We start from the raw sequence: 13,366 nt of genomic DNA on the forward strand, positions 1-13,366 counted from the left end.
GAATCATTGTGAATGATCCCATTTGGTAGCCTGGGAGCAAACTTCTGTGTTTATGTTACGGTTATGTTTAATTTTCATTGTGAATGGGCCTTAATGATGTGATTTTACCGTAACGTTTACATTCTTAAGTTAACGCTTATGTTATGTTTAATTTTCATTGTGAATGGGCCTTTACTTTCTCACTGTAGCAGCTAACGCTGTAGCTTTACGGGGACTTGTGTCTGTGACTTAATACATGCACCAATTTCTTATCATTTTAACAGTACTCCTGTATTATCTATTCAGCTCTAAGAAATAAACACAGAATTTTTTTCTACTTGTATAATTCCATTTTCCATTGATGCGAGAAATAGCTTTTTAAAGCTTCCACACATTTGATTAAAGGGAATTCTTCTGTCATGGAGCATAATGCAGAATTTTCATTATTCGTTAAATGTATTTCCACTTTAAATGGAATAAATTGTCTTCTCCATTTAAAAACGTAATGTCTTAAATGTTTATGTAAATATACATAGTCATATGATAAATAACTCTTACGGGAAGTCTCATTTAATGCAACTTCGCTATTGTTTTGTATTATTACTCTGTTTATATGAATACGTTGACAGTTTTATTACACTCTTTAAAGTATTAGATCGAAATAAATCTGACATTACTCTCAAAGTATAAATACGCATTCAAATCTCAGACTTATCCCCGAGCTCTCGATCAGTTCTAGACTCTCTAGTTCATTTCAATGAAACATCATAAACAGATACAGATCTCACTCTACGAATACGCCTCTCATTAGCTAATGCGTTGCGCCACTGTTGAAAATCATTGCTGCTTTTAAATTAAAAACAATATATGTGCATTACATTTTGTCTTTAGGGAAAAATTATTAGCCGTGCGTCCACTGCAATGGCCATCGGGCGATCGAAACGAACTTCTTTTTTAATGTAAAATCTTACGTGTACAGTTGCTATTTGCTTCAGAGTTTGAGCTTCTAGACTATTTCATGATTTTACTTAGTACTGGGAAGATTGTGAAGGGAAGTGAGAAACGAGGTGCTTTGTATAGACACTGTTAATAAAAGAAACACATACATGTCCGTAGTCTATAGAAAGGTTACTGATGAAGTTCGAGAACTACAGTCTTATCGCGATCATTTTTAGAACTCGTGTTGTTAGTGGCTATACTATTACGTTTATAACTATCTCATATGTTTCTTATTGTTAGTATATCTACTCTTACATGTCTGCAAAGCCGCTCGATTTTTTCCGTACATGAGATAATAATGGATGGAGTGTTTACATTGATAATTGTAGGTTTCAACACCTAACTTCAAAGTTGGCCGTTCTACAAATTTCTCGACAGAATATTCTACCACACTATCGGAAGCTTTCAACTCGAAATTGTTCACTAAAATCCCTGTTCATAAACGTGTTTGAAAATTATAATTATATAAACATATAAATTGTAATATCATGTAAGTAAATAGCATTATTTGGTTGGTTGGTGGTGAATTGCATTGTTCAGAAATATAATTATATACAGTATATCAGTGAAAGTGGTGTGAGCACATGTCACTTGGTGCTTTATCCCGAAAGCCAATATTACATAAATTCCCCAAAACATGTCATGCAGATCTCTTTAGATACTTTTTTTTTCTAAATAAGCAGTCAGCTTAAGGCATAATATTATTGTGCAGATAGGAACGAATTTACATAATAAAAATTGATGGAAAAATACGTTCTACAGTGTTTCATGTGCCACGTTCTCTCACAAACCCAATCACCTCTTTTCTTCTTCGTCTTCATCATCATCATCGTCGTCGTCATCATCATCATCATCATCATCATCATCATCACCATCATCATCACCATCACAAGTGATCCTTTGAGGTCAGTTTCGCTCACTAAGATGTTATCTTTCCATCTTTTTCGAATGACTCTCAAATGTATACCATTCAGATGGAATAAAAAATGAAATTGTTAGAGCCGACTTTAAGTTAATTGCATTTTCTTATAAAGAATTATTAAAATTTGTAAAAAGATTATATTTGCTGTGTATAATTTCCAGAAGTATTAACTCGATGGTACTCATTACTAACAACATTCTTTAAAGAATTCAAGAGCATATCATTGCATATAGATAAAACCCACGTTTTCAATATCGTGTGCAATTTTTTTCTGAAAATATCGAAATTGATTCTTCCACAGCAATGAGATACTGTATTCTGATTCTTCATATAACGAAGAAGGAGAAAGTAATAGACTCCAATGGAAACTAAATCTGGATAAAAACTTAGTCATCGTTGTGTCGTTTGGGAATGATAATGTTGCAACACTTGCGGCTTGCTCAAGACACGTCATGTTTCGTTGCAGCCCAAGCGGGAATCGAATCCACGCCCGAGCAACTTCGGATCGGCAGGCAAGCGCCTGAGCCTACTGAGCTACGCCGGTGGCCAAAGGTTGTATGTTCAAATGATGAAAATTAGTCGCATTTTATTTAACGACGCTTTCAACTGCAGAGGTTAATCAGCAGCGAAACTCAATGGAGGCGAGAGATGGCCGACAAATATTACCTGGGGCTTTATCAGAGACAGGATGCTTTCACATGCAATAAATATACGACATTGGACCTTCCCTGAGTAAAGCATGCCCTTTAACATTCATCCGCGAACCTCGCATACAACGCGTAGCATGAAAAAGTCTATATATTGACAGAAGTAAGTTCTGACATTACTGATACCGAAGAAGTGGTTTATATATTTCTTGACCTCACTGACTGATCGTACTAACCTGACGATCAATACATCTGTCCACGTACCAGTTACTACAATCCTTATTATTGTAAATATTTCGTGTATACTTAAAACTTCTTTAGTCGTAGAAATTGAGTATTTATTTCGTATAATAATGATATTTTTTAAAATAATTTCAAGTGATTTCGTCCAGTTTTTACTTTTTCAAAACTGATTCCGAATAATGAGTACAATACATACATGCCAAGTAGGTTTATATTTGTTTTTTGCTTTCAGTACGGTAATATAAAACATATTTAAAATCAAATATTTCTCGAAAGAGGAAGAATTTGTAGTTTATCTGCAATGTGTTGAGATATATCTCAAACATTTCTAAACCGCCTACAGTTTCGATCAACAGGATCGTATATCGAAGACTGGAAGATTAGTCTATTATGTTGGCTCCGATATGTCCAGACAAGCCAGATATAAAAGATCTAACAAAGTAGGAAAATTTTCAATTCTTAGAAGTTATAATCCTGATGTTGGAAACTATAAGTAATTCTTAACACATGGATGGAAACCCACATTCTTCCTCACAACACAGTCACTGTGAAAGTCTACAATATCATTTCTCCAAACAAATGTTTTCTTTATTAATCTGTTTTCAGCTGAAGCGTTCAGTCAGTTACATAGATCCTACAAGATATTCAAATATTCAAACAAGTGTTGTCACACTTGCATTATCTAAACAGAGATTAATGCGAGTTAGGCGTTTTCAAGAAATTGAATATGACGTACAGTAAGTGTCGAAACTCACGGTAATTCTCTCTCATTTACGCACGCACCATCTGATCGGAAAAGTTACATAACATCTATTGCGTGTTATTTACATTTTATTTCAAATTCTTTGGCAAGCAAAATATGCATCAAATCATCTGTTTTTGTGAATGAGAATTCGCACCTGTTGCTCGAGTTCATTGTCCTCTGCGTTCGTACGATTTCTCGCGTGCTAAGAAAATAAAAACTTGTATCAGTACTTCGTAGTTCAGTTGAAAAATCGTATATCCAGCTGAATTTACTTTTTAATCATTATTTTATCAAGACTGGAAAAATACTGTGGCATTGCAAAAAAAAGTGTATTATCATTTTTGACAAAAATACATTTCTTTAATACTACTAGTGACGAAGAAGTGATGTTCGACATGCCTTTGATTACCCATTTGTTTCTTCATGTTCCCTTCCGACGTGTACTCTCTTTGTAACGCGTTTGAAAAGAACATTATCACAGCCGTAACCAAACCAAACAACAATTCAACCTACGCAGAACATATCACAAACTCTAACTACAACCACAGTCTAGTATATAAGGTTACAGACACGAAGCTCAATACGTAGGGAATATGCATCCATAGATAGTTTCTAACCACTCGGATCGCTACTATCGCCTCATCACAGACAATGCGAAATAGTACCGGCACAGTCTATTGTTTCTAGTATCCTCACAACTCAAGCTTCGTGACTGTATATACTAGAGTGTGCTACAATTACAGCAACATAGACACCGACATGAAAATACCATACATTCAACCAAAAAAAAACAGAAACTCGATACACTAGAACAATACGAAATTTATAGACACAAATACACATCTACAATACATCCTTAACGCTCAATTGAATTTCAGAAGACAGCCTTTTCGATACAATAATGAACACAAATCATAACAGGAAACCAGAAGATAGCGCTGGAACTCACTAGGATTCAGAAGATGATGCAAATAACATCGAAACTAGTCAATTAGACTAATTATATATGTGTTAAAAGATTGTATTCAAGAATGAAGTACCGTACTAGAGATTGTTAACGGACATTAACGTTAGCATTGTTAATTAACATTATTGACTAACAAGGTTTATTAACTTTGGCGTGGACTACACAAGCTGTCACAGTGATAACACTTAACGAAGAATGTCCAAATTTAATATGAGATTCAACCGACGCACGATAGTGCCCTTCCACAAAACGGTTAAAGTTATGCTTTAGTTTTTGCATACATCACGGCCGTCACACACACACAAACACACACACACACCACTGCAGTTCTTTAAGATTTTGTTGAGACTAAAAGCAAACATAAAGAGTGCTATTCCTAGACACTTCGCTGGCCCTCGCTACGAGCGTGCTAAACTAGCCCCGCTAACGACTGGTTAATTGTACAGTATTCATATATCATATCACATCGCTAACACTGGTTTATGAATACGAAAAACGTTAGTTCGCTGATCATCCATCGGAAGCCCGCGCTAAGAATGTCTATGAATAAGGGTTAAAAAGTCTTAGGCTATACTGAGTGAATAGATTATAGAGAAACTGTAACGCAGCAGCCAAGCTCTCAGCCGAGCCACTCGCAGATTCCAGTTATATAGAGAGCTTGCTATCTGTAATACGCTTCGTAGTATCGATAATTCGACATAGTTACCGCAAATTATTAATGTAAAATACAGTAGTACTAAATATTGATATGTATTTATTTTAATGTCATCAAAACGTAATACTGGACCTTCACATTTCTGTATCCAGGTCATCACCATACCAAAGTACTAATTAAAAACAGTTACATTATTTGCTTACTCAAATTAAGAAAGTTTGTCAATAACCGATACTGCGCGGTGTCTGTGCACATACGTATTAATTGGATCAGCTCGGCCGGTAGCTTTACAGTTTGTCTACGATCTATTCCACAGTATTATTATTCTCACTTTCAGTGAAAAATTTGAGCAACCCAAACTATGAAGGATTTACATAAGTTCATTTTGATTGTTTTATTTTGTAGCTTCGATAATTCTGAGCAGTTTTTAAAATAATGGTACGTACCACAGAACGACGAAACTCCGGATTTAGCGATAACAGAGTATTCGGTCAATAAAATTTTGAAATAAAACTACCATACTTACATATTAACATTAAGTAAAAAATGGATAAACACATATCTTTTGTTAACTGTAAATTTATAAGGTAACAAATTATAATATGTGCAGCTTATCATTACAATTTGAACTAGTTACTAGGAGAAAATGGAAATTTAAGACGTGCATGACATTGTAAACTCTTCAGCTTAGCCTCAAACTTGACCTGTTTTGTGCAGTGTGACCTAAAGCAACGTTTATTCCTTTATGTCTATTGTTTTTCATTCACGCTGCCCATGTTCCTTTGGATGATGGGATAAGAGCCAACAGCGAGGAGTCATGGACACAAAGGTGAGACTTACGTTATACAAATGCGCCCTAGTTGCGCAACACTGACAGTTTGTTTTGAACAGAATGCTTAATATAGATTCGCTACATTTGCATTTACTTGTGCAAGTATACCATTTGTTCAAATACATCTGACGTCTACAAACCAAAGAAAGGAACTTCTCATCGTTATGGAGATCAGTGTTTTCCTCATTTTGTTCAGCAAAAAACAAAGAGTGAACAACAATTACATAAGGAACTGATTATAGAGATTGCTTATTATTTTCTATAAATAGTTACTAAATCCTTATAGACATAATATTATGATAAACTGTGAAAAATTGCACAAAGATGCTTTGATCATCAGCATCACATTTATAGATCACTGCTTATTGTTATTGATATTCTCTCACATTCTAATTACGATGAGGCCTCATACAAACACTTTAAATGAAACTATCTATGAAAGTGCGTAAATTTTGAAAGCTTTTAAAATATAACATACGAATTTAAAATTATATTGGAACAAGTAATAACCATTTGATTTCCATTCTATCATCGTATAATATCATAACAGAGTTTGAATGAATTGAAGATTTCCCCAAACAATAAACGCATTGGACATGTTAAATAATTTAATTTTTAGACAAATTGTTACGTGATTTGTTACGTGATTAGGACAACAAGGACAAAGTGCAGACAACGACCCATATTCAACGCTAAAAGAAAATGTAAAGCTCTTTTTGGCTGTCAGTAAGTGAACCTAGTTTTAAAATTCATTTTGAGGATTCTTCAGATAAATCGTAGTAAATTCAATTAAATGGTTTTATTACTTTCAGTCTATGATTTAACATACAAATATTCAAGGGTTAGTTCCTTTATATTACATATTTGTTGTTTGTATTAACGTTTTCATCGCGTCTGCGACATCATCAGATACATTGTTACATTATCCAATATATTAACCTCATTTCCAATATGCATGAGCATAGTGAATATCGTCAAAATTAAAAGGCATAATTTTTATAAGTTGTTACTTTTATCAGTGTGAGTGAAAACTCGTTTACAATTTTGGATTGCAAGATGTGAAATGTACAGAACAGAATCTAGGTTCCTCAGATTTATATCAGAATATTCTAACACTTTAGCCACAGTCAGGAATCCAGCATTACGAAGTAGTTTATTCAAATATTTTCGTCTGACGTATATTAATGTCCATCTGAACCTGCCGGCTGTATAACTTATATATTCCTCCTTGCTTCAGCACTCAACATTCAGGAAACAAGACTTGCATGTTTTATTCAGAACTCAACACCATTAAATTTAATGAGTGATACTGGTTCTTGTTTGAACAGTGAATTTTCGGATTTCATATTAATTTTATTTATTTTTACGTACATTATACGTAAGCATATTTGCACAATACAAATTTTACTGTAGCACAATATTTTACCAACACTTGTTCCATATTGCTATGTTCTTTTTGCATTGGATGTAAAACTTACACTATCTCTCAGCTCGATTTACGTATGTAGGCTACTGCTAGCTTTTCTACTATAAATGTTTTGAATTGTGACTTCGATGTCAAATTTTAAAATGTTACAGGGATGTTACCGAAGCCTACACTTGTAACGAACGGTGAAAGTAATTTAGTTTTCGAAAGTTTGTCCGAAGTTTACCTTATGCACAACAATAAATTGCAGTGTTTCATTAAATAAAATTATTCTCAGTACGAGGTTCGGAATTGTATTTTAACAGTTTTATCATAACATTTGTACTTCTGTGTAGCAAACTCTGTTTGTTTCATTCGACCTTGTAGGGCCTCTCCTAATATACATAACTGGTTTTCCATTATGTGAGGTTATTTATTTGAAACAAGATCTTATAATGCATTTTCCATATTGTTTCTTAAACATGCTGCAATAGAAGGAGCAGGAGGCGCCTGAATTGCCCAAGAAGGTGAGTTTCCTTGACTTGACCATGTACAGAAAGTGAAGTTTCTGTAGTTACAGATTTAGTAAAAGCAGTCAGTTGACTTTTCAAAGGAAGCGGATAACAATTCCCAGAAATTTGTCCGAAATTTTAGAAAATAATACATTTGGAGAAGTTGAAGTTCTATTCATGTCTTAGAGTGGATCGGGGGAAGATGCCTGACTTTTTCTTTGATTGAAAATTTAAGATACTGTTCATTTAGTTTTGAATTTCATATTGAAATGTCAAAATCTGGAAGGTATTTTGAAACTATATTTTTAATACAAAACAGGAAACATTAATTACTTTGTTTATAGATACAGGTTTTCTTCTTGCCTGCACTGTAGGCATCTTTCCCGATAGTCGGGTAAGATAGCAAATGAAATTAACACATTTACTGATATATGTATTTTACCTGAACTTTGGTTTGATACATGTATGTAACAAAATTGACTTAATCTAAACCTCATGGACACTTTTTCACTCGTTTATCACTACTTAGCAACACAGTCATTGCACATATTTTATTGCTGTGTGCAAGACTCGTGAAATCTCTTCTTGCACACAATGAATTCAATCCAGTGTATATTTTTTTGTCATCAGTCTTTTTAGGCGGCGCTTAAGGGTACGTTAAGAAATCCCGTATGCTTGCGATGCTCTAAAACAGTTCATGTCCCTTGTTATAACATGTTCCATCGCAAGTTGAAGACGTCCTCAATCCATTGACTTCTATCAGAGAATCTTACGTAATGTTTACACATTCCCTGCAATAAAATAAAAAATAAAACTCTTGCAACAAGTTGTCATCTTACCCCAAAAAAGTGATCATCTTCCCCAAGTATCGGGGTAAGATGCCTATTGCTGTGACTCAACCTAATATGGCGGAACAAGGTCGTTGGTTGTTAAGAATACAAACTTTAGAACCTTTACTACAATATCCATTACAAAAGTTTGACCGTTATTACGAATTCAAGGCTGTATTAAAATTTTAACATACCTTTGCAATTATTTTATAGCAGAAAGATGAGCTGTTTTCTTGCTTTTCTTCTTCTCACAACAAGAAAAATGAGTTAGCTTGCACTTTACAGACATTCAATTGTCTCAGTGATCATGAAGACATGCTCGTGGAGTTCTCTTTTGGAAGAATGTGAAACTACAAAGAAATAAGCATCTTCCCCCTATAGTCATCTCCCCCCGATTCATTCTAATTATCTTTCTCCTTTCACTAATATATCATCAGATACGAATTCTGAATGATGTTTTTAAAGTAAAAGTATTTCCATCGATATTTCTCTACGATATATGGATATTCTGTTCATATAAACATAGAATGATCGCAGACGATGTGGATTAGAAAAAAAGGTATAGAATGTATAAGCGATAAGAAAAAATTCTTCTTCTTCTTAATTGAGGATTAAGTGCGATAAGACTTTCTAAGGACTCGTAGCCCAACTTTTTTCTCAATGCTCATTTTCCTGTCTGCCAAAAACCCTTTGATGTACCTAAGGGTTGTAAGCGTTTATTTCAAACGAATGAGTTTACTGTGCAGATGATCCTTAGTATGGCTGACAATTAGGACAATTCTATTATAAAGCATTTACTTATACGATAAATTCATATTATTCTCAAAAACTGTATATATACACGAACTATAATACAATAAAATTGACGCTCGCGGTCGTTTTTTGATCGGTGTTGATAAAAATATGTTTTATTTTAACCAGATGTTACAAAATTGAGAATTAAGTTTACATTCGTGAAACGAACCGTGGTGATACAGCCGTTAGACCTCTGAAAAGACTGAAAGGATCTGATAAATTCCTGTGGAGTGTTGGAAGGGAAAGTTTCAATATTTGAACTGTATGTCTGTCCAAAGCAGAATGTTTACGTTACCGTAGCAACCACGCAGTGTTGTGCTTTTCTACGAAACATGAACCCATGCTTCACTCTCACTGAACACAAGGCAAGTTTGTCGTATGTTGCCTCTTGACAATTTAAATTTCCCTATGTCATTACTCCATTCTCAACTCTTGGTAGTAGAAACAGCAACAACAAAAGACTGTGCATTGAAATTAAACTTCATCACACCGCCCGGTCCTTGTGTTAAACGATGCTTTCCGACACTGTACATATAACTTACGAGGTGCACAACAATGTGGATGTCAGTTAAGTGAAGAACTGTCAAGAGGAGTCAATGGCTTGATTGTCTAGTACAAAAGATAATTTTCTTGTGGTGTTAATTTAATCATTATGGCGGCATCACATAAAGACTATTTTAATGTTGGTCCGCTATCCTAAAATCAATATTTATACAAACTCACAAGACTGCAGACTTCGAAAACTCCCTCCAGGTCGCGACCGGTCGGTCGGATCACATTTCAATAGTGACCTAAGAACCAATTGGCTAGTCTTCTAAACTGAGACAACTCATCTTTGCCTATGGTTTCTCCGTGGTTTTCCTAAGACGAGTCGACCTGGTTGGCGAGTTGGTATAGCGCTGGCCTTCTATGCTCAAGGTTGCGGGTTCGATCCCGGGTCGGTCGATGGCATTTAAGTGTGCTTAAATGCGACAGGCTCATGTCAGTAAATTTACTGGCATGTAAAAGAACTCCTGCGGGATAAAATTCCAGCACATCCGGCGACGCTGATATAACCTCTGCAGTTGCGAGCGTCGTTAAATAAAACATAACATTTATTATCCTAAGACGAATATTGGGTTGGGTCCTAAACGAAATGGGCCACGGACCTACATTTCCTACCACACAAGTTTTGACTCTTTTTCAAACTAAAACCTTCGAAGTAGAAGCCTCATCTTGTCTTCGATACTCGGAGCGAGTTTACTCGAGTGTCACTCGCATAGTGCAAGGGCTCGGAACCCTCCTTTTGTGAGGACTGCGGTAATCCCGCTCAATGTGCAGGCTTTTAACAGCTTTCTGCGTTCCTGCCCTGATGTTGTTCTGTCTTGTATCTCCCCCGTCATGTGGTAGCTATTAGGTTACGTCCATTTTCGGCTTTCCTGTCAAAATTTTCTAAAGTTCCTCCAGTGGAACGGCGAAACTCAGAGTGAGACAAGTGACCAACAAGCTTCGAGCTCACATAATCAGTTTATGTCAGCCCCAGACTCCCTATTAACATTGATTTTGAAAGCGATAAGGGTTGATGTGACTTAGGAGTTTTCAGTCTGTGTTGAGATGTTATTTCTGAGAAGTTTGTGAACTATTTAGATATTCATAAGAGTCATATCACCTATGAACCGGAGTTATCAACTTCTCTGTCATGCTTGAACTTGTCAGTAGCGAGGTAGGCTTGAGATACTACTTTGGTGATAGTACTGTAGATAGTTACGAAGAGTGGAGAACTCATATCTCAACAAAGACCGAAAAACACAAAATTTATAATATATGTATTTATAATGGTATAGCACAGAGCTGGGCAGCAAGAACGGATTCTACTCTCTCACGGGGAACCATATGATTTCTCTTCATCTCCTTTCTTCCCCGCCGAACACCGCGCGGCGTTGATACAGTGACGGATGAATGTTAAGCGTCCCCGTTTAGAGTCTGGTTCCGCTCCCGATGCCCAGCCCTGGTATAGCAGTTGCAGTAATAGAATATATAATCTGGAATTCTTACCATACATTGAATGACTTCAAGTACATATATGACTTTTGTTTATCGATATTTAATTTTTTTCTTCACGCTGCTTTCTGGAAAGTCTCCGGATGAAATCAACGGGAAACAACCGAGTCCGGTGGCCGGTCCCGCAATCACCAAGGTAACGAAGATTCACCGCCTTATTGCTTGAAGTAATTCCCTTTTTTAAATGTGTACCCCATATTTTGATTTAATTAACAATCATGGACAAGTTATTTAGATTTTCTTTTGATTTATGTTATGTACCGGTATTTCTGTACGTCTTTTCAAAGAAATGACTATTAAATGCACTTAATAATTTACACAAAAATTACTATCATGGATATATACTTATATTTTAAAAATAATTCTGTTTCTTGGTGTTCCTCCTTCGGAGGAAGAGAGAATACACATGTATATGTATGCATCATTTGTTCACATATTTTAATTTCCTTGTAGTATTAAGTGTAATATAACGGAAAATAGTTTAGATTAATTTATTCTGAACTCTATCATTAAATGCATAACATATGGCCTACTATAAGAAGCTTCAATTAAGGCACTATATCAAAATAGATTAGATAAAAAATTATAATTATTCCCAAGGAAATTATATAAAAAAGGATGAGAACAGTCGAAAAATATATGTAGGCCTATTAAATGAGGTAACAACATAAGCTTTGGGCAGAAAGAAACTACAGAAAAACAAAGACTAAAGTCATTTGTTAAGGCTTTAGTTATGGACAGAAGAAAATGAAATTCTGCGATGTCTTCAAACAGAAACATAAGGTAACTTTCATAATTTAAAAATAAACCTACTGAATTTAAAAAGTTACGAACTTAGGGTAATTATTTGTATTACAAAAATAGAAAATAGTATAAAATGGCAGACAAGAAATGGTCTATAAAATCATGAGGCACTTGAACAGTACTGATGATATTAAAGTAAATAGACATCAACAATGGTTGGAATACCATAATAACTCATGGACTGAGCCTGTAAAGATAAAGTAAACAATGATCAAACTGCGCTACTCAGATTCTATATAGAGTATGAAGAACTAGAATCAGTCCTCAAGAAGATAAAAAAGCAGGAAAGCAATAAGTAGTTATGGCACTAATAGTGAACTGATAATATATACTTCAAAACTAGTTAAGCTTCGACTCCTTTAAAAATACGACCAATCTAATGTGGTAATTACTCAGAAATCAGCTTATTAAAAGCAACGTGTAAGACATACTCTCAAATAATAACAGCTGTTAAATCCAATATTTGAGACCATACTAGTAGAAGAAGAATCTGGTTTCCGAAGAGATACAGAGATAACATTTTATATTACAATATGTCATAGAAAAAACATAGAAAATTCAGTAGTAAAGCACATAATTATACTAATGTTGGTTACATTAAAACGTTTTATAAAGTAGATAGGTAACTTCTGTGGGAAATAATAGCCAAAAGAGGCATTTCACTTCATTTAATGGAAGTAATCAAACATGACATGAAGCCTACAACTGAATTTCTACAGGGGTATAATTCATAGGTAAAATTAAAAAAAAACACTGATATAATAAATTGAGTAGTACGACAAGATTGTAGTATGAGTGTGTAATAATTATCCAGGCAATGGATACAAATTTTAAAATTTTATTCTATAACTTAAACCAAAAAAATATTATGACGCTTATCTTTGTAGATGATGAAGTAATTATAGCCAATTCTGAAGACAATCTACAAAAAGTAATATAAGGGTCCTCAATATACGTATATAGATCTGGATGATACGTGGAGAGGGGCAGA

The 13,366-nt window shown here is 34.7% G+C and overlaps 1 protein-coding gene across 5 annotated transcripts in view; it reads left to right on the plus strand.

The window, feature by feature from the left end:
• Window positions 1-13,366, plus strand: part of LOC138705869 (solute carrier family 2, facilitated glucose transporter member 1-like) — a 243,569-nt gene that overhangs the window by 75,912 nt on the left and 154,291 nt on the right. For 4 of the 5 annotated variants that reach the window (XM_069834568.1, XM_069834570.1, XM_069834569.1 and 1 more), the window contains exons 2-4: window positions 5,957-5,986; window positions 7,889-7,921; window positions 11,648-11,707. The exons of the other annotated variant lie outside the window; for it this stretch is intronic. In XM_069834568.1, the coding sequence (XP_069690669.1) occupies window positions 5,975-5,986; window positions 7,889-7,921; window positions 11,648-11,707 (105 nt within the window). In that variant the 5' untranslated portion in view covers window positions 5,957-5,974. The remainder of the gene's footprint in view (window positions 1-5,956; window positions 5,987-7,888; window positions 7,922-11,647; window positions 11,708-13,366) is intronic. 5 annotated transcript variants of the gene reach the window in all.

Source organism: Periplaneta americana, chromosome 9 (assembly GCF_040183065.1).
Source record: "Periplaneta americana isolate PAMFEO1 chromosome 9, P.americana_PAMFEO1_priV1, whole genome shotgun sequence".
Taxonomy (NCBI): Eukaryota; Metazoa; Arthropoda; class Insecta; order Blattodea; family Blattidae; genus Periplaneta; species Periplaneta americana.